Raw genomic sequence first — 22,959 nt, 5'->3', positions numbered from 1 at the left:
TGGTTAGCATTGCTGCCTCATAGCCCCGGGGACCTGGGTTCAATTCCGGTCTCAGGTCACTGTCTATGGTGGAATTTGCACATTCTCCCCATATCTGCGTAGGTTTCCTCCGGGTGCTCCGGTTTCCTCCCACAGTCCAAAGATGGCATAGATAGGGTGAACGGTGGGAAGCTTTTCCCCAGGTCGGTGGAGACATTCACGAGGGGTCATAGGTTCAAGGTGAAGGGGATGAGGTTTAACAAAGATATCAGAAGGACATATTTTACACGGAGGGTGGTGGGGGCCTGGAATGCGCTGCCAGGCAAGGTGGTGGAGGCGGACACACTGGGAACATTTAAGACTTATCTAGATAGCCACATGAACGGAGTGGGAATGGAGGGATACAAAAGAATGGTCTAGTTGGACCAGGGAGTGGCACGGGCTTGCAGGGCCGAAGGGCCTGTTCCTGTGCTGTATTGTTCTTTGTTCTTGTTCTATGTGCGGGTTAGGTGGACTGGCCATGCTAAATTGCCCTTTAGTGTCCCGGGAGCGTACGTTCGAGGGATTAGCGGGGCAAATATGTGGAGTTACGGGATAGGGCCTGGATGGGATTGCTGTTGGTGCAGGCTTAGAACAAGAACATAGAACATAGAAAGCCACAGCACAAACAGGCCCTTCGGCCCACAAGTTGCGCCGATCACATCCCCACCTCTAGGCCTATCTATAGCCCTCAATCCCATTAAATCCCATGTACTCATCCAGAAGTCTCTTAAAAGACCCCAACGAGTTTGCCTCCACCACCACCGACGTCAGCCGATTCCACTCACCCACCACCCTCTGAGTGAAAAACTTACCCCTGACATCTCCTCTGTACCTACCCCCCAGCACCTTAAACCTGTGTCCTCTCGTAGCAACCATTTCAGCCCTTGGAAATAGCCTCTGAGAGTCTACCCTATCCAGACCTCTCAACATCTTGTAAACCTCTATCAGGTCACCTCTCATCCTTCGTCTCTCCAGGGAGAAGAGACCAAGCTCCCTCAACCTATCCTCATAAGGCATGCCCCCCAATCCAGGCAACATCCTTGTAAATCTCCTCTGCACCCTTTCAATGGCTTCAACATCTTTCCTGTAATGCGGTGACCAGAACTGCGCGCAGTACTCCAAGTGGGGTCTAACCAGGGTCCTATAAAGCTGCAGCATTATCTCCCGACTCCTAAACTCAATCCCTCGATTAATGAAGGCCAGTACGCCGTACGCCTTCTTGACCGCATCCTCCACCTGCGAGGCCGATTCAAGAGTCCTATGGACCCGGACCCCAAGGTCCTTCTGATCCTCTACACTGCTTGATGGGCCGAATGGCCTCCTTCTGCACTGTAGGATTCTACCTTTCTATTCTATCATGGGGAGAATGTGCAGACTCCACACAAACAGTGATCCAAGGCTGGAATTGAACCCGGGTCCCTGGCGCTGTGAAGCAGCAGTGCTCACCACTGTGCCATCTTCCACAACCTCAAGATGTCCTAAAGCACTTGGGATCCAGTGAAGCACTTTCTAAATATAGTTACTGTTGTTGTAATGTATGAATCATCTCACGATATTGTAGCTCTCAATAGGTCCAGCACTGGTACATGGTTTCTTTCTGTGTTATTGGAAGTTCCACCAGCCCAACATTTGAATGGAGCTCTGGGAAAGGTCCTGGGTGGAGCCCTGGGGACAGACCCTAGATAGTGCCCTGGACTCAGGCCCTGGATGGTGCCCTGGAAACATGTGCTGGCCTTGGAAAGGGTCCAGAGGAGGTTCACATGAATGATCCCTGGAATGAAGAGCTTGTCGTATGAGGAATGGTTGAGGACTCTGGGTCTGTATTAGTTGGAGTTTAGAAGGATGAGGGAGGATCTTATTGAAACTTACAGGATACTACGAGGCCTGGATAGAGTGGACATGGAGAGGGTGTTTCCACTAGTAGGAAAAACTAGAACCAGAGGGCACAACCTCAGGCTAAAGGGACGATCCTTTAAAACAGAGATGAGGAGGAATTTCTTCAGTCAGAGAGTGGTGAATCTGTGGAACTCTTTGCCACAGAAGGCTGTGGAGGCCAGGTCATTGAGTGTCTTTAAGACAGAGATAGATAGGTTCTTGATTGATAAGGGGGTCAGGGGTTATGAGGAACAGGCAGGAGAATGGGGATGAAAAACATATCAGCCATGATTGATTGGCGGAGCAGACTCGATGGGCCGAGTGGCCTAATTCTGCTCCTATGTCTTATGATCTTATGGACAGGCCCTGGATGGTGCCCTGGGGACAGGCTCTGGATGGAGCCCTGGGGACAGGCTCTGGATGGTGCCTTGGGGACAGGCCCTGGATGGTGCCTTGGGGACAGGCCCTGGATGGTGCCCTGGGGACAGGCTCTGGATGGTGCCTTGGGGACAGGCCCTGGATGGAGCCCTGGGGACAGGCTTTGGATGGTGCCTTGGGGACAGGCCCTGGATGGTGCCTTGGGGACAGGCCCTGGATGGAGCCCTGGGGACAGGCTCTGGATGGTGCCTTGGGGACAGGCCCTGGATGGAGCCCTGGGGACAGGCTCTGGATGGTGCCTTGGGGACAGGCCCTGGATGGTGCCCTGGGACAGGCCCTGGATGGAGCCCTGGGGACAGGCTCTGGATGGAGCCCTGGGGACAGGCTCTGGATGATGCCCTGGGGACAGGCCCTGGATGATGCCTTGGGGACAGGCCCTGTACACCCAGGCATCAATGTGCCCTGAATCTAATCCCAGTATGAAGTTTCCTTGGGTTTCATATCCCAGTCTGTTTAGCATCCATAAAATGGAGCTGGAGGAAATGTTTGACAGTATTTCAGCCCAGGACCTGGACTCTATCAGTGTTTATCTAATGAGCATAGAGACCAGTAGCAGGAGCCTGCATGAATGTCACGCCTCACAAATCCACTGGAATTCTCTGCTTGATTAAACCCTGCATCAAAGTTAGATTAAAAGGTGCTGAGAAAGAGGCAGGACTGGCCGGAAAACTGGTCGAGCAACAGTAACAGAAACAGCACTGATCGATTGGCCAGGATTCCTCAGGCGATGAGACAACCATGTGTAAAGTTGTGAGCAAGATGTTGGGGCAACTCCAGGGTTTGAACCAGGGAGAGTTTGGGGATGTAACTATGTGAGGGAGCCCTTTCGCGATTCCCCCTTGCTCACAGGTGAGGAAGTCGACCAAAAACTCATGAGCTTAACTTTCTATTCTGAAGTTTTTCTAATATATGGATAGTCATCTTGAAGGAAAACATTTGTTTCTACAATCTATCTACCGTCCATCCATCCATCCATCTGTCCACCCATCCATTCCTCTGTCCGTCCAGCCATCCGTCCATCCATCCGTTAGTCCACCCATCCATCCGTCAGTCCATCCATCTGTCCACCCATCCCTCCCTCTGTCCATCCAGCCATCCATCCATCCGCCCATGTCTGGCTATCGGCAAAGTTTTCATTGTAGAATCCCAACAGTACAGAAGGAGGCCATTCGGCCCATAGAGACTGCACCAACTCTCATAGAAACATAGAATCCCGGCAGTGGAGAAGGAGGCCATTTGGCCCATCAAGTCTGCACTGACAACAATCCCACCCAGGCCCTATGCCCATAACCCCATGCATTTACCCTGCTAGTCCCCCTGACACTAAGGGGAAATTTAGCATGGCCAATCCACCTAACCCGCACACCTTTGGAGAGGAAACTGGGGCACCCGGGGGAAACCCACATGGGAAGAATGTACAGACTCCACCCAGACAGTGACCCGAGGCTGGAATTGAACCCAGGTCTCTGGTGTTGTGAGGCAGCAGTGCTAACCACATGCCACTGTGCCACCCTCTCTGACAGAATGTCTTACCTAGGCCCTCTCACCTATCTCCATGATTCCACACATTCATCGTAGCAAACCCCTCTAACCTACACATCTTGGAACACTAAGGGGCAATTTAGCACGGCCAATCCACCTAACCTGCACATCTTTCCACATTGGCTTATTTACTTATCACTCGGTGTTTGTGGTTGTTACATCAATACAGATAGAGACTGACAGGTGAATAGACAACTGGACAGCTGATAAAGAGACAGAGGCAGATAGAATTGTTAAATAAAGGTAAATAAGAAAAGAAAGGTTTGTATTTATGTTGACTTTTTCACGACCTCAGCACTCAAGAGATTCCAAAGTGCTTTGCCGTCAATGAAGTTTTTTTTGAAATGCAGTCAGTGTCAAAATCCAGGAAATTCCACAGCCAATTTGCGTACAGTAAGCTCCCACAAATTACATGGAGATGCCGACCAGCTAACCTGTCCTTTAGCAACGGTGACCAGGGTACTGGGGAAATTGCCCCGGTTCTTCTTTGACATAGTATACCATCTACGTTCACCTGAGGAGGCAGACATAGAAACATAGAAACTAGAGGCAGGAGGAGGCCATTCGGCCCTTCGAGCCTGCTCCACCATTCATTATGATCATGGCTGATCATCGAATTCAATATCCTGATTCCCCCCCTAACTCCCCCCATATCCCTTGATCCCTTTAGCCCCAACAGCTATACCTAATTTCTTCTTGAAATCAGACACTTTTTTGGCCTCAACTACTTTCTGTGGTGGTGAATTCCACACATTCACCACCCTCTGGGTGAAGAAATTTCTCCTCACCCCATTCTAAATTAAGGGAATTATCCCTTATCCTCAAACTATGACCCCTAGTTCTGGACTCCCCCACCATCGGGAACATTGTCAACTCTCATATCTAAGGGACAGTGCCTCCAACAGTACAGCGCTCCCTCAGTACTGCGCAGGAATGGCACCTTAAGCTCTGTCCTCAAGTGTCTGACACAGGACTATGAACCTTCTAACTGAGAGGTGAGAGCTGCAACTGAGGTAAGATTGATTCTGTTACTGAAAGGTTACAGAAGGGCACAGACACATTAAGTTTAAGTCTATTTATTAGTGTCACAAGTAGGCTTCCATTAACACTGCAATGAAGTCACTGTGAAAATCCCCTAGTCGCCACACTCCAGCGCCTGTTCGGGTACACTAAGGGAGCATTTAGCATGGCCAGTGAACCTAACCAGCACATCTTTCAGACTGTGGGAGGAAACTGGAGCACCCAGAGGAAACCAACGCAGACATGGAGAGAACGTGCAGACTCCGCACAGACAGTGACCCAAGCCGGGAATCGAACCCGGGTTCCTGGCGCTGTGAGGCAGCAGTGCGAACCACTGTGCCACCTCACAATAACTGATGAACTAATTAAGGACTTTTGTTACAGGTACAGTGGTTAGCACTGCTGGCTCACAGCTCCAGGGACCTGGGTTCAATTCTGACCTTGGGTGACTATCTGTGTGGAGTGCGCACGTTCTCCCCATGTCTGTGTGGGTTTCCTCTGGGTGCTCCGGGTTCCTCTCGCGGTCTGAAAGACATGTGGGTTAGGTGGATTGGCCATACCAAATTGTCCCTTGGTGACCAAAGATGTGTAGGTTAGGGGGATTAGCGGGCTAAATATGTGGGGTTACGGGAAAGGGCTTGGGTGGGATTCTCTGTCAGAGAGTCAATGCAGACTCGATGGGCCAAAAGGCCTCCTTCTGCACTGCAGAGTTTATGATTCAATGAGTGAAATTGAACCTAAACTCCAGTGAGAGAAATGGAGAATAGAACTGCAAAGTTAACAAAGCTAGAATGAGACTAAAATTTAAAGAAGATATGTGCCTTCCACATGAATATGAAAGTGAAGGAGGGATGAACAACTGATTAAAGACAGGATTGATGGGTATCAGAGTTGACAGAAATTATCAAACAATGTATGGGACATGATGGGGCCATGGTAATGTCATCTGAGGAATGTGGCTGGTCAGCATTGAATAATGTCAGTTGTTAATGTTAGATTAATATCTTGGGATTACCTTCAGGGCCCAGGGAGTAAGTACATATCCATGTAGTTTTATTCTTCTTGGAAGGTTTAGCTGCAGCAAACTCTCTGTCCCTTTAGGCAATTAAATAATGAGTGGATTCCACAAAAGTGCAAATTGTACAGGGTCCATCTGAACAACAGGATCAGTGGAAAATGCTGCCCTGTCTCCATTCATAATGATTTTATTGATATTATTATAGGCTGTAGGATAGCCTGCGTTTATTACAGTGCTGCAAATCACAAACAGTAGGGTCATCTTCCCCTTCACTGCCCGGACAGAGTGCATTTCCCACTCCCGTTCTGCCAGACAACCGTCCACTCATCCCAACAGAATCACAGAATCCCTACAATGCAGAAGGAGGCCATTCGGCCCATTGAGTCTGCACTGAACACAATCCCACCCAGGCCCTATCCCCATTACCCCATGCATTTACCCCAGCTAGTCCCCCTGATGCTCGGAGGCAATTTAGCATGGCCAATCCACCTAACCCGCACATCTGTGGACTGTGTGAGGAAACTGGAACACCCGGAGGAAACCCACGCAGATAAGCGGAGAACGTGCAAACTCCACACAGGCAGTGACTGAAGTTGGGAATCGAACCCGGGTCCCTGGCGCTGTGAGGCAGCAGTGCTAACCACTGTGTAGCTGGTTCTCTCGGTAGCAGCCGGCTATAGTGGTTAGCATTCACCCTCATTTTCCAGCACTGGCTCTCTCTCTCTCTCTCCCTCTCGAGGGCTCTTGTTCACACATTTTCACAGACCCACATTGGTAGCTCGGCGCAGTACTGCAGTAAGCGAGAAATGAAAAGATTTGGTGCGGTAGACGTAGGAAAGATGTTTCCACCTGCAAGGGAGACCAGAACCAGGCCCAGGGAGCAGCAATGTAAGATGATCACTAATAAATCCAATAGGGGGATTCAGAAGGAGCCTCTTTAGCCAGTGAGTGATAGATCTGGCGATGACTGGGAGTAGTTGAGGCGAATATCATTGATGGATTTAAGAGGAAGATACATAAGTACATGAGGGAGAAAGGAATGGAAGGATACGTTAATGGGGTAAGATGAAGTAGAGTGGAAGGAAGCTTGAGAGGAAGCTAAACACTAGCATGTACCATTTGGGCCAAATGGCCTGTTCCTGCGCTGTAAATATTTTGAAAACCGTTCCGCCAGATTACCATCCGATCAATGAGGGTGAGACACAAATGTCCGCTAACCCTGCCTGACCTATAATTGATACATAAAGACCTCATGTATCATAATCACAGAAGGAGAACATTCAGTCCACCTTACTACCCTAAAACCTCCATGCGTGTCATGGAGAACAACACAGCATCTTTGTAAAGAAGAATATTATTATTTCTCTACCATGTTACGCAGGAAATATTTTCCTATATATTTTCTTGGCCGTTAACTGGTCTCAGCTGTCTGGCAGTGTGTTTCCTCTTGAAAAATCTGCCACCAGTTTTTAGAGTCTGCCCCCAAGGCCTTGATCCTCCAACTAGCAGAAATTGGTTCTCCCATTCTACCCCTATCTACCCCGATCTACTCCCTCTACCCCATCTTCTTCAATCTACCCCATTTCCCCTGTCTACCCCTATGTGCCCCTATCGACCCCATCTTCCCCTAACTACTCCTTTAAACCCCTATCTATGATGCCAAGGTCAATATATCCTTTCTAAATTACAGTGCCCACTGTATTCCATGTGGTAATTAGCCAAGGCTTTGTATAGCTGTGGACAGAGAAGAGAGCAAATGTTTCAAGTCTGGATGGCCCTTCGTCAGAGCCTTCAGACGGTCATCCAGACTTGAAACGTTGGCTCTATTCTCTCTCCACAGGAGCTGTCAGATCTGCTGAGATTTTCCAGCATTTTCTGTTTTTGTTTCACATTCCAGCATCCACAGTATTTTGCCTTGATGTTCGTATAGCTGTAGTAGCCATCATGCTGGAACCAGGGACTTGACAATGAAGCCACGTCTCACTATAGTGTGACGCTGTGCATTAACAGGCCAGGGTGAGGGTGAATGCGTCTCTTGTTCCGTGCAATGCAAAGTCACACCCCGTCCAAAGGCAACCTTAAAGTAACGAGGTAGGAGTGAGAACTCACCAGCCTTCCCGCCTCATTGTTGTGCAGGTCCACCAGTGTCCGGATGTCGCTCTTACCCTTTTTCCGCCTCGCGTCCATGAACTGTTTGGACTTCTCATAGCCGAAATCCACGTCGTCTCCGCAACCTCCCCACTCCCAGGCCGTGCCCTCTGCCCGGGCTCCCGAGGCGGGCAGGGGAGGCGTGCGGCCCCTGGACCTATCGCAGCCGCACTGTAGCAGCTCGCCCATGCTGCACGCTTGGGTCACGGCATGCGTCACGCCAGCTGAGGTAATGGCGTACACGAACGCTGTCTCCCGAATATCTGTGAGGTGGGGGAGAGGAAGGGGGTGGAGAGCAAAGATCGTGAGGGGGGGGGGTTACTGAATAAAACAACAAGTTTCATTGAGATAGCACCCGCAACATCACAAAAACATCCCAAGATGCTTCACAGGAGGACTAGATTTGTTACATAATACTATACTGGGATGGGAAAAGCAGGATGAGGCTATTGAGTTGGACGATCAGCCATGATTATGATGAATGGTGGTGCAGGTTCAGTTCATAGAAACCCTACAGTGCAAAAGGAGACCATTTGGCCCATCGAGTCTGCACCAACAACCATCCCACTCCCAACGCTAATCCCACAACGCTACACATTTACCCCGCGAATCCCTGTAACCTACACATCCCGGGACACTAAGGGGCAATTTAGCATGGCCAATCAACTTAACCCGCACATCTTTGGGCTTTGGGAGGAAACAGGAGCACCCGGGGGAAACATATGCAGACACGGTGAGAACATGCAAACTCCGCACAGACAGTGACCCAAGCCAGGAATTGAACCCGGCTCCCTGGAGCTGTGAGGCAGCAGTGCTAACCACTGTGCCACCGAGCTACCCAAATGTTCTGGGGAGCCGGGTTCTAATCCCACCACGGCAGATGGTGGAATTTGAATTCAATAAAAAATGTCTGGAATTAAGAATCTGCTGATGACCATGAAACCATTGTCAATTCTCAGAAAAAACCCATCTGGGTCACTAATGTCCTTTAGGGAAGGAAATCTGCCGTCCTTACCTGGTCTGGCCTACATGTGACTCCAGAGCCATAGCAATGTGGTTGACTCTGGATTGTACTTGGGCAACTCGGGATGGGCAATAAATGCTGGCCAGCCAGTGACGCCCATGTCCATAAGTGAATAAAAAAAAGGCTTGAAGGGCCAAATGGCCTCCTCCTGCTCATATCTTCTATGTTTCTTCTATGTGATCTAGTCATTTATCTCTGTTGTTGTGGGAGCTTGCTGTGCACAAATTGCCCTTCACTACCGCAGCAACCACACGTCAAAAGTGTTTCATGGACTGTGAGATGCTTTGGGAAGTACTGAATTTGTGAAAAGTGCGATTTAAACACAAATAGTTTATTTAAGTCCTTATGTAAGGCAGAAAATTTCTTCACAGTGTGAATTCGTAACAAGGTAGATTCATTGTTGGCACAATTGGAAGTAAACATGTCGGGTGAGATTTCATAGAATCCTACAGTGCAGAAGGAGGCCATTCAACCCATCGAGTCTGTGCCAACCACAATCCCACCTAAGCCCTATCCCCATAACCCCCTGCATTTACCCTAGCTAGTGCCCCTGACACTAAGGGGCAATTTAGCATGGCCAATCAACCTAACCTGCACATCTTTGGAGTGTGGGAGGAAACCGGAGCACCCGGAAGAAACCCTTGCAGACACGGGGAGAACGTACAAACTCCACACAGACAGTGACCCAAGCCAGGAATCGAACCCGGGTCCCTGGCGCTGTGAGGCAGCAGTGCTAACCACTGTGCCACCGTGCTGCCTGCACTTACCACAAAACTGGAAAATCCTGCCCGAGGTGAACGGACCTTTGCATGCTCCGCTCCTCACCCGCTACGATTCCCATGGCGGGTGGGACGGCCCGTAGAATCTTATTGTCATTGTGCGGACGTGCTTGCAGAATGACCAAGGCTGGAAACTGAATATTCAAAGGTATCCAATAATTAGGAAGGACAGACAAAAAGTATAAAGAAGGGAGGGAGTGCTATGCACAATGGGAGAGGTCACTTTGTGAGTGAGAGAAGATATTGGATCGGCAGATGAAGGTGTAGAAACAGTTTGGGTGGAGAAGCAGCAAGGGGCAATGTACTTTGGTGGAGTTATTTATAGGCCATCACACAGCAGTAATAATGTAGGGTGCAGTATAAATCAGAAAATTAGAGATACATGTAACAAGGACAATATTGCAATCAAGGGGTGCAGGTTTGCTTAATTGGCCATGCTAATTTCCCAGTTAGTGTCCCAGGGTGTATGGGTTAGGGGGATTAATGGTGTAAATATGTGGTGATACAGGGATAGGGCCTGGGTAGGATGCTCTGTTGGAGGATCGGTGCAGACTCAATGGGCTGAATAGCCTCCTTCTGCACTGTAGGGATTCTATGATTCTATGATTTCAATCTGCATATTAAGTTCATAAAATATAGGAGCAGAATTAGGCCATTCAACCCATCGAGTCCACTCTGCCATTCGATCATGGCTGATATGCTCCTCATCCCCATTTTCCTGCCTTCTCCCCATAACCCTTCAACCCATTACCAATTAAAAATCTGTCTAACTCCTCCTTAAATTTACTCACTGTCCCAGCATCCACCGCACTTTGGGCTAGCGAATTCCACAGATTCACACCCTTTGAGAGAAGTAGTTTCTCCTCAACTCTGTTTTAAATTTGCCACCCCTTATCCTAAGACTATGATCTCTCGTCCTAGACTGTCCCACCAGCGGAAGCATCCACTCCACGTCTACTTAATTCCTGGAATATTTACGAGATGGTTTCCTAGGACAGCATGCTGTGGAACCAACTAGAAAACAGGCCATTTTGCAATGAAAAGGGGCTAATTGATACGTCATTGTAAAGGAGGCTTTAGGGAAGTCTGATCATAATATGATAGAATTTTAATAAAGTTTGAAAGTGATGTAGTTCAATCCAAAATTAAGGTCTTTAATCTAAAAAGAGTAAATTACGTGGGTATGAGGGGAAAGTTGGCAGTGGTAAAGTGGGAAATTACAGTAAAAGATTTGATGGTAGATAGGCAATGGCTAACATTTAAAGAGTTAATGCATGGTTTACAATAAATATACATTCCTTTGAGACACAAAAATCCCAACCAGAAAAGTGATTCAACCATGGCTCACAAGAGATTGGATTAGGTCAAAAGTATGACCTAAAATGTACAAAAATGTACAAAAAATGTAGTAAGAATAAGAATTGGGTGCATTTTAGAATTCAGCAAAGAAGAACCAAGAAACCGATAAAGAAAAAGAAAATAGCATATGTATGTAAACTACCCAGAAACATCAAAACGGACTATGAAAACTTCTATAGATTTGTAAAAAGGAAAAAATTAGCAAAGACCTCGTGATATTATTCCTCTCCTGGGAAAATAAACCCAACAAAGAAGACAGAGAGAGGCCACTCAAATTTCTGCCACTGTTTAAACTCTACATGAACTTCCTTCACTTTGATGACCACTTTACACCTTGCCCCTGTATCTATCTATTCCTTTACCCCTCATATATGTATCAAGCCGCCCGTCAAAATAATCGGCTCCGATCATCCCACGTTGGAGCACAAAAAAAAGGAATTAGGAGGAGGCCATTTAGCCCTTCAAGCCACCTCCGCCATTCAATAAGATCATGGCTGACCTGATTGTGATCTCAACTCCATTTTTCTGTCAATCTCCCATCGTGCCCCCATTTTCCAGCACTCAGTCCGTAGCCTTGTGTGCCATGGGGTTTCAAGAGCTCATCTAAATGCTTCTTAAATGCTGTGAGGGTTTTCACCTCTACCACCCTTTCAGGCAGTGAGGTCCAGATTCCCACCACCCTCTGGGTGAAAACATTTTTCCTCAAATCTCTTCTAAATCTCCTGCCCCTGACCTTAAATCTCTGCCCCCTGGTTATTGACCCCTCTCTGACTAACTCTGTCTTGAATATATTCAATGATCCAGCCTCCACTACTTTCTGAGGAAACAGTTCCATATACTAACCACTTTTGAGAAAATACATTTCTCCTCATCTCTGTCATGGACATAGAATAGACATAGAATCCTATAGTGCAGAAAGAGGCCATTCGGCCCATCGAGTCTGCACCAACCACAATCCCACCCAGGCCCTACATATTTACCTACTAATCCCCATATCCCTACATATTTACCCGCAAATCCCTCTAACCTATGCATCCCGGGACACTAAGGGGCAATTTAGCATGGCCAATCAACCTAACTCGCACATCTTTGGACTGTGTGAGGAAACCGGAGCACCCGGAGGAAACCCACGCAGACACGAGGAGAATGTGCAAACTCCACACAGACAGTGACCCAAGCCGGGATTCGAACCCAGGTCCCTGGAGCTGTGAAGCAGCAGTGCTAACCACTGTGCTACCATGCCGCCCTAAACAGGAGATCTCTTATTCTTAATCTGTGTCTCCTGGTTCTAATCTCTACCCTCAAGCGGAAACATCCTCCCAGTATCTACCCTATCCAGTCCCCCCAGGATCTGAGATGTTTCAAAAAGATCACCTCTTATTCTTCTAAACTCGAATGGGCCCAATCTGTTCAACCCAAGTTTTACAACACTGAAAGAGGTCCTTTCATCTCAGCACCAGCCATCAAGTATCTATCCCATTTTTTCAGCACTGGTCTGTAGCCACGAGTGCTCTGGCATTTCAAGTGCTCATCTAAATGCTTCTTAAATGTTGCGAGAGTTCCCACCTCTGTCATGAATCATAGAATCTTACAGTGTAGAAGGAGGCCATTCAGCCCATCGAGTCTGCAACAACCACAATCCCACCCGGGCCCTATCCCCACAGCCCCATTTACCCCTGACAATTTTGCATGGCCAATCCACCTAACCCTCACATCTTTGGACTGTAGGAGGAAACTGGAGCATCCGGAGGAAGCCCACACAGACACGGGGAGAATGTGCAAACTCCACACTGGGAACGTCCGACATGTGGAGTTTTTTCAAGGAGCAGCTACTGCGAGTCTGTGATAGGTATGTCCCTGTCAGGCAAGGAGGAATTGGTAGGGCTAGGGAACCGTGGTGCACCAAAAAAGTTTCTTTGTTGGTTAAAAAGAAAAAGGAGGCTTATGTTCGGATGAGACGTGAGCACTCGGGTAGTGCACTAGAAAGCTTTAGATTGGCTAAGAGGGAGTTGAAGAGCGAGCTTAGAAGGGCTAAAAGGGGACATGAGAAGACTTTGGCGGATAGGGTTAAAGTGAATCCTAAGGCGTTCTATAGGTATGTCAAGAACAGAAGGTTGGTTAGGGCAAGTTTAGGGCCAGTTATAGATGGCAGAGGGAAGTTATGTGTGGAACCGGAGGAGATTGGTGAAGCATTGAACCAATATTTCTCTTCGGTGTTCACGCAAGGGGACATGAATATAGCTGAGGAGGACACTGGGTTGCAAGGGAGTAGAATAGACAGTATTACAGTTGATAAGGAGGATGTGCAGGATATTCTGGAGGGTCTGAAAATAGATAAATCCCCTGGTCCGGATGGGATTTATCCAAGGATTCTCTGGGAGGCAAGAGAAGTGATTGCAGAGCCTCTGGCTCTGATCTTCAGGTCGTCGTTGGCCTCTGGTATAGTACCAGAAGATTGGAGGTTAGCGAATGTTGTCCCATTGTTTAAGAAGGGGAACAGAGACTTCCCCGGGAATTATAGACCGGTGAGTCTCACTTCTGTTGTCGGCAAGATGTTGGAAAAAATTATAAGGGATAGGATTTATAGTTATTTGGAGAGTAATGAATTGATAGGTGATAGTCAGCATGGTTTTGTGGCAGGTAGGTCGTGCCTTACTAACCTTATTGAGTTTTTTGAGAAAGTGACCAAGGAGGTGGATGGGGGCAAGGCAGTGGACGTGGTATATATGGATTTTAGTAAGGCGTTTGATAAGGTTCACCATGGTAGGCTTCTGCAGAAAATGCAGATGTATGGGATTGGGGGTGATCTAGGAAATTGGATCAGGAATTGGCTAGCGGATAGGAAACAGAGGGTGGTGGTTGATAGTAAATATTCATCATGGAGTGCGGTTACAAGTGGTGTACCTCAGGGATCTGTTTTGGGGCCACTGCTGTTTGTAATATTTATTAATGATCTGGATGAGGGTATAGTTGGGTGGATTAGCAAATTTGCTGATGACACCAAAGTCGGTGGTGTGGTAGACAGTGAGGAAGGGTGTCGTAGTTTGCAGGAAGACTTAGACAGGTTGCAAAGTTGGGCCGAGAGGTGGCGGATGGAGTTTAATGCGGAGAAGTGTGAGGTAATTCACTTTGGTAGGAATAACAGATGTGTTGAGTATAGGGCTAATGGGAGGACTTTGAATAGTGTGGAGGAGCAGAGGGATCTAGGTGTATGTGTGCATAGATCCCTGAAAGTTGGGAATCAAGTAGATAAGGTTGTTAAGAAGGCATATGGTGTCTTGGCGTTTATTGGTAGGGGGATTGAATTTAGGAGTCGTAGCGTTATGTTGCAACTGTACACAACTCTGGTGCGGCCGCACTTGGAGTACTGTGTGCAGTTCTGGTCCCCACATTACAGGAAGGATGTGGAGGCTTTGGAGAGGGTGCAGAGGAGGTTTACCAGGATGTTGCCTGGTATGGAGGGGAGATCCTATGAGGAGAGGCTGAGGGATTTGGGATTGTTTTCACTGGAAAGGCAGCGGCTAAGAGGGGATCTTATTGAAACATATAAGATGATTAGAGGTTTAGATAGGGTGGATAGTGATAGCCTTTTTCCTCTGATGGAGAAATCCAGCACGAGGGGGCATGGCTTTAAATTGAGGGGGGGTAGTTATAGAACCGATGTCAGGGGTAGGTTCTTTACCCAGAGGGTGGTGAGGGATTGGAATGCCCTGCCAGCATCAGTAGTAAATGCGCCTAGTTTGGGGGCGTTTAAGAGATCCGTAGATAGGTTCATGGACGAAAAGAAATTGGTTTAGGTTGGAGGGTCACAGTTTTTTTTTAACTGGTCGGTGCAACATCGTGGGCCGAAGGGCCTGTTCTGCGCTGTAATGTTCTATGTTCCACACAGACAGTCACCCAAGCCAGGAATCAAAATTGGGTCCCTGGGGCTGTGAGGCAACAGCGCTAACCACTGTGCCACCGTGCCGATTCCCACCACCCTCTCGGTGAAAACATTTTTTCTTCAAATACTCTCTAAATCCCCTGCCCCTTACCTTAAATCTAAGCCCCCTGGTTATTGACCCCTCTACTAAGGGGAAAAGTTTCTTCCTCTCCACTCTATCTATGTCCCTCATAATTTAGCACATCTCGATCAGATCCCCCCTCAGCTTTCTCTGCTCTAAGGAAAACAACCCCAGTCTAACCAGCCTCTCTTCATAGCTGAAACGCTCCAGCCCAGGCAACATCCTGGTGAATCTCCTCTGCACCCTCTCTAATGCAATCACATCCCTCCTACAGTGTGGTGACTGGAACTGCACACAGTGCTCTAGCTGTGGTCTAATGAGCGTGTTATACAGCTCCATCATAACCTCCCTGCTCTTATAGTCTATGCCTTGACTAATAGAAACATAGAAAACAGGAGCAGGAGGAGGCCATTTGGCCCTTCGCGCTGCTCCACCATTTGTTACGATCATGGCTGATCATCCAACTCAATCGCCTAATCCTGCTTTTTCCCCATAACCTTTGATTAATATATTCAATGTTTGGGCATCAACTACTTCCTGTGGCAATGAATTCCACAAGCTCTAAAGGCAAGTATCCCATATACCTTCATAACCACCTTATTTACCTGTCCTGCTGCTTTCAGGGATCTTTGGACATGCACCCCAAGTTCCCTTTGGTCCTTTCTGATTTGATTTGACCATATTTCAGGTATATCCCCTTGTTCGGGACTCAGTGCAATTAGGAGCATTTTCACCATGTCGTCCCTAACAAACTCATTCAGAGTCTTAAAGACAGCGGCGTAGTGGTAATGTCATTGGTACAAGTAATCCCAAGGCCCAAGCGAGAGACGCAGGTTCAAATCCCACATGGGAGCCGGTGAAATTAAAATCTAGAGCTAGCTAGCCTCAGCAATGCGACTGTGAAATTATTATCGATTGTTGTAAACATGGTGGGGGAGGGGCAAAAGGTTATTGGGGGTCGGCAGGAATGTGGGGTAGAGGTTACAATCAGAGCAGCCATGATCCTGGAATGGTGGAGCGGGACCAAGTAGCCTTACTCCTACTCCTCATTCGCATGTTCGTAAAATCTCATCTGGTTCCACCATCCTTACCCAGTCTGGCCTCCAGATCCACAACAAAACGGTTGACCCTCAGTTGTTGCAACGAGGGATGGGCAATAAATGTTGTGCTTGCCAGCAACATCCACATCCCCAAAAAATTATTTTAAAATTCTTTAAATTCCCATTTCTCTTGAGTCGAGAGTTTTGACCTTTGTTTCCAGTTGTGCAGTGTAACATTTCGAGACTCACAGAGTCATAGAGGTTTGCAGCATGGAAACAGGTCCTTCGGCCCAACTTGTCCATGCTGCCCTTTTTTTTTAAACCCCTAAGCTAATCCCAATTGCCCGCATTTGGCCCATATCCCTCTATACCCATCTTATCCATGTAACTATCGAAATGATTTTTAAAAGACAAAATTGTACCCGCCTCTACTACTACCTCTGGCAGCTCGTTCCAGACACTCACCACCTCTGTGTGAAAAAATTGCCCCTCTGGACCCTTTTGTATCTCTCCCCTCTCACCTTAAGCCTATGCCCTCTAGTTTTACACTCCCCTGCCTTTGGGAAAAGATATTGACTATCTACCTTATCTATGCCCTTCATTATTTTATAGACCTCTATAAGATCACCCCTAAGCCTCCTATGCACCCGGGAAAACTGTCCCAGTCTATCCACTCTCGTTATAACTCAAACCATCAAGTCCTGGTAGCATCCTAGTAAATCTTTTCTGCAATCTTTCTAGTTTAAGTTTATCCTTTCGATAATAGGGTGACCAGAACTGTGCACTCCCCCCTTCCCCCACTCTCTGCCGCTTGCACTCCTTCGGTGTGAAGGTAGCTGGTGAGATTTTCATCCTTCTCATTATTCCCCAGGCTAAACATCAGCCTGACTGACCTGACCTTGACTTGAACCCTTGCTCCAGACAGTGTGCGGCGTCTCGAGACTGTGATGCGCATTGGGAAGAGGAGAATTCTTCTCGCTCTCTGAATGCTGACCTGAGCCACCAATCTTAAATATCAACGCTTAGTCCCCCTCCTCAAAGGGATGACGGAACATATGTGCTGAGGAAAATCCTCTTCACGCACCCCCTGAACCACATTGAATTGAAGTGCCCAGTCCCTGTGTTTAGATTGCAATGGGGGAAGATGCCGGGGGCGGGGAGCGGAGGGAGTGGTGGTGGAAGGGAAGGGGAGAGTAAAAGAAAGCTCAAGCAAGCTGGCATCTCCCATCTCCTCCACGCACAGTTTCCTAAAGTAAAAGTTTATTTATTAGTCACAAGTAAGGCTTACATTAACACTGCAATGAAGTTACTGTGAAATTCCCCTAGTCGCCACATTCCAGCGCCTGTTCGGGTCAATGCACATTTAATCACAGTTGACAACCTAGGCTGGACATTCAACACTGGCCTCCCCTGGGGGTGGCGGGGGCGGGGGGGGGTGGAGGGTGTTTGGATCCAGACTACGGCCATTTTGTCAAATTTAGCCGCTCCCCTCCTCCAGCCACCTTCCTTCGCAGCCTGGGGTGCAGTGGCGGGGGGTGGGGGTGGGGCTGTAAAATTCCAGCCTATTTTATGGGACACTCTCAACCCTTCTTGACTCAAGTGTAAAATGAGCATTAATGGGCGAGGGGCAAGCTGTAGCCAGCACGTCTTTCAGACTGTGGGAGGAAACCGGAGCACCCGGAGGAAACCCACATTGGTTTTTAGCCAGACACGGATCCTGCCTAGAACGTATTTCATCCGGGCCTGAAGATAAAAGTCTACACACTACAAATGAACAGATGCCAATATCAATGCCCCCCCCCCCTCTCCCCCCACCACCACCTCCCCCCCCCCCCCTTCCCCTTTTTGTAATTGGAGTCCAGTAACAAACAGCGATGGGGGAAGAATGGGCACAAACTTGCTTCCAGCCCGAAACACACATTTTTCAAGATGTGAAAAATGGATGGGTTAAAGGTCGGCGAGCAGGATATGCCAATTCCTCCTGAACGGGACATGTAAGGATAGCCTCTGGTGCAGCCATGCCATTAACTCTGGTATATTGATAAGGTGACTTAAGTACAGTGGAACCCTTTTAAGTAGCACCTGGGAACTCAGTGTGAGTGAGTGATTAGTTGACTGGAGCCAGACAGTCTGCAGTTTGAACACTGCAGGTTCCCCCCGCCTCACTCACCCCGCCACGCCATCACCCCACAGCTCACCCTGCCCCTTTCCTCTACCTTTGCTGCTGGTCAGAGAGGCAGTGTCAAAGCAAATCTTACAGTAAGGTTGCACCCCCCCCTCCTCGCGCCCGCAAGGCTACAGCTTGCCCCTCGCCCATTAATGCTCATTTTACACTTGAGTCAAGAAGGGTTGAGAGTGTCCCATAAAATAGGCTGGAATTTTACAGCCCCACCCCCACCCCCCGCCACTGCACCCCAGGCTGCGAAGGAAGGTGGCTGGAGGAGGGGAGCGGCTAAATTTGACAAAATGGCCGTAGTCTGGATCCAAACACCCTCCACCCCCCCCCCCCCCCCCGCCCCCGCCACCCCTAGGGGAGGCCAGTGTTGAATGTCCAGCCTAGGTTGTCAACTGTGATTAAATGTTTCCCGGGAGATTTTGTCACATGACTTGGCCCCACGGTCCAGCCAATGCGGCTGACATATCCATCCTTGTGACACATGGCCTTCCTACACCAATCAGAAAGCAGAAAAGACTCATTACCAAATCATATAAGCAAAATACGGCAGATTTTGTTTTATTCATTCACGGGACATGGGCGTCGTTGGCTGGCCAGCATTTATTGCCCATCCCTAGTTGCCCAAGGGCAGTTGAGAGTCAACCACATTGCTGTGGCTCTGGAGTCACATATAGGCCAGACCAGGTAAGGACGGAACATTTCCTTCCCTGAAGGACATTAGTGAACCAGATGGGTTTTTCCAACAATCAGCAATGATTCTATGGTTATCAATAGATTCTCAATTTCGGATATTTTTAATTGAATTCAAATTCTACCAGCTGCCGTGGAGGGATTTGAACCCGTGTCTCCAGAATATTAGCTGAGTTTCTGGATTAATAGTCTAGCGATAATACCACTGGACCATCGCCTCCCCTTCATTAGAGCTGGTGAAGGGTCATCCAGATTCAAAATGTTGGCTCTATTCTTTCCTGATATGGAGATGCCGGCGTTGGACTGGGGTAAACACAGTAAGAGTTTTAACAACACCAGGTTAAAGTCCAACAGGTTTATTTGGTAGCAAATGCCATTGGCTTTCGGAGCGCTGCTCCTTTGTCAGATGGAGTGGATATCTGCTCTCAAACAGGGCACACAGAGACACAAAATCAAGTTACAGAATACTGATTAGAATGTGAATCTTTACAGCTAATCAAGTCTTAAAGGTACAGACAATGTGAGTGGAGAGAGCATTAAGCACAGGTTAAAGAAATGTGTATTGTCTCCAGACAGGACAGCCAGTGAGATTCTGCAAGTCCAGGAGGCAAGCTGTGGGGGTTACCGGTAGTGCGACATGAACCTAAGATCCCGGTTTAGGCTGTCCTCATGTGTGCGGAACTTGGCTATCAGTTTCTGCTCAGCGACTCTGCGCTGTCGTGTGTCGTGAAGGCCGCCTTGGAGAACGCATAGCTGAAGATCCAAGGCTGAATGCCCGTGACTGCTGAAGTGCTCCCCCACAGGAAGAGAACAGTCTTGCCTGGTGATTGTCGAGTGGTGTTCATTCATCCGTTGTCATAGCGTCTGCATGGTTTCCCCAATGTACCATGCCTCGGGACATCCTTTTCTGCAGCGTATCAGGTAGACAACGTTGGCCGAGTTGCAAGAGTAGGTACTGTGTACCTGGTAGATGGTGTTCTCACGTGAGATGATGGCATCCGTGTCGATGCTCCAGCACGTCTTGCAGAGGTTGCAGTGGCAGGGTTGTGTGGTGTCGTGGTCACTGTTCTCCTGAAGGCTGGGTAGTTTGCTGTGGATAATGGCCTGTTTGAGGTCGTGCGGTTGTTTGAAGGCAAGAAGTGGGGGTGTGGGGATGGCCTTGGCGAGATGTTCGTCTTCATCAATGACATGTTGAAGGCTCCGGAGGAGATGCCGTAGCTTCTCCGCTCCGGGGAAATACTGGACGACGAAGGATATTCTGTCCACCGTGTCCCGTGTTTGTCTTCTGAGGAGGTCGGTGTGGTTCTTCACTGTGGCGCATCGGAACTGTCGATCGATGAGTCGAGCGCCATATCCTGTTCTTATGAGGGCATCTTTATTCTTTCCACCAGACCTGCTGAGATTTTCCAGCACCTTCTGTTTATGTTCCATTGCCCAATTGGTTGATGTCTTACTGTTGGCCACAAGGCCATGTTTTTCCCAATTTTTAATATATTTATATCTGGTAAAGAGAAATGTTGAAAGAAAATTTTCAAGAACAATCTTTTTGAATCTCTTGGTGATTTTTCTCCAGAGTCGCACATAACTGTGTCCTGGAGATTTATCTTCATTTCCTGGAGGCTCCAGGCCAATGCTGGAGGGTTCGCAGCCCTCGTCCAGCCAGGCAGACTGGTAATCGGACAAGTGGGTGAGAGGTGCCCGATTTTCCTATGTCCTTCGGAGGCCTCGCACCAAGCTAATTCTCCCTCTGCCCCTCACCCCGGATTCCTCTCAACCCCTCACTCCTATGATCCGTTCTCACCATTCACTGGGTGAAGGAATTTCACCCCTCAACCTTCATCTTTCAAGAAAACAAGAAAGCTGAAAGTAATAAGTCAGTGGGTTCCGGACTGCAGACTCACTCTCGGGACTTTGTTGACACTTCGATGGAGTAAAGGGGGAATGCTGCACTGCCTGAGGTGCAGTCTTTCAGGTGAGATTTTGCCTACCCTGTCAAGTGAATGTAAAAGATCATAAGACCATAAGATATAGGAGCAGAATTAGGCCATTCGGCCATTGAGTCTGCACCGCCATTCAATCATGGCTGATAGGATTCTCATCCCCATTCTCCTGCCTTCCCCCCATAACCCTTGATCCCCTTATTGATCAAGAACCTATCCATCTCTGTCTTAAAGACACTCAATGACCTGGCCTCCACAGCCTCCTGCGGCAAAGAGTTCCACATATTCACCACTCTCTGGCTGAAGAAATTCCTCCTTATCTCAGTTTTAAAGGAGCGTCCCTTCACTCGGAGATTGTGCCCTCGAGTTCTAGTCTCCCACTAGTGGAAACATCCTCTCCACATCCACTCTATCTAGGCCTCTCAGTATTCTATAAGTTTCAATCAGATCCCCCTTCATCCTTCTCAACTACATCAAGTATCGACCCAGACTCCTTAACTGCTCCTCATATGACAAATCCATCATTCCTGAGATCATTCTTGTGAACCTCCTCTGGACCCCCTTCAAGGCCAGCACATCCTTCCATAGGTATGGGGCCCAAAACTGCTCATAATATTCCAAATGGGGTCTGTCCTGGGCCTTGTACAGCCTCAGAAGTACATCCCTGTTCTTGGATTCTAGCCCTCTCAAAATTAATGCTAACGTTGAATTTGCCTTCCTAATTGCCAACTGAAACTGCATGTTAACCTTAAGAGAGTCTTGAATCAAGACTCCCAAATCCATTTGTGCTTCAGATTTCCAAAGCCGTTTTCCATTTAGAAAATAGCCTACGCCTCCATTCTTCCCACCAAAGTGCATAACCTCAGACTTTCCCACAGATCCCTTGGTAAAGTTTGAAAGAAAAGGGGGGGGGGGGGGGGGGGCATGGAGGGTGCCATCACTGGGACTGGAAGATCCTGATGAGGTGAATAGCCAGAGAATTCCAGCCAATGAAAGCCCACTCCTGGAATTGTATAATACAGCATAAGGCCATTTGGTCCATTGTGCCTGTATTGGAACTCCCAAAGGACTATCCCATTCCCCAAAGCCCTGTAAATTTAAAGTAAAGTAAAATTTATTTATTAGTCACAAGTAGGCTTACATTAACACTGCAATGAAGTTATTGAGAAAATCCCCTAGTCGCTACACTCTGGCACCTGTTCGGGTACACTGAGGGAGAATTTAACATGGCCAATGCACCTAACCTGCCCATCTTTGGACTGTGGGAGGAAACTGGAGCACCCGGACGAAACGCACACAGACAACGTGCAAACTCCACACAGATAGTGACCCAAGCTGGGAATCGAACCCGGGTCCCTGCCGCTGTGAGGCAGCAGTGCTAACCACTGTGCCACCGTGCCACCATATCCTTTTCCATGTGTGTCATGTACAAATATGTTTATAACATATGGCAGCCCATTCCAGATCACAGTAATTTACCGTGCAATTTCTTATTTTTCTTTGCTCATTTTGATCTTAATTCCGTGTCCTCTGATTCCCACCCTCCTGGCAATGCGAACATGCCCTCCTTACTTACTCAAGCAGAACCCCTTTAAAATTTTGAACACCTCTATCAAATCTTCCCTCAGGCTTCTCTGCTCTAAGGAAAGCAAATCAACCCCCAGCTTCCTCACTGAAGTCTCTCGTGCCTGGGACCATTCCAGTGAATCTCCCCCCACACCCTCTCCAGAGCCTGGACATCCTTCCTGAAGTGTGGAGCCCAGGAATAGGCAGTCTACTCCAGCTTGACGGACCTTCCTTTAAAAAAAATGTTCGCTTTAAAACGATGCGCCGGGGAAGTAAAGCAAGGGAAACGTACAAGTCAAAAAAACAAAAGGAGCACCGA

The 22,959-nt window shown here is 48.2% G+C and overlaps 1 protein-coding gene across 1 annotated transcript in view; it reads right to left on the bottom strand.

The window, feature by feature from the left end:
• wnt6b (wingless-type MMTV integration site family, member 6b) overlaps positions 1-22,959 on the bottom strand; it is an 81,572-nt gene that overhangs the window by 8,040 nt on the left and 50,573 nt on the right. Inside the window, exon 3 of the mRNA XM_078227847.1 lies at positions 8,024-8,325. Within this exon, the coding sequence (XP_078083973.1) occupies positions 8,024-8,325 (302 nt within the window). The remainder of the gene's footprint in view (positions 1-8,023; positions 8,326-22,959) is intronic.

Source organism: Mustelus asterias, chromosome 14 (assembly GCF_964213995.1).
Source record: "Mustelus asterias chromosome 14, sMusAst1.hap1.1, whole genome shotgun sequence".
In the NCBI taxonomy this organism is placed as follows: domain Eukaryota; kingdom Metazoa; phylum Chordata; class Chondrichthyes; order Carcharhiniformes; family Triakidae; genus Mustelus; species Mustelus asterias.
This window is presented reverse-complemented; position numbering and strand designations above follow the sequence as displayed.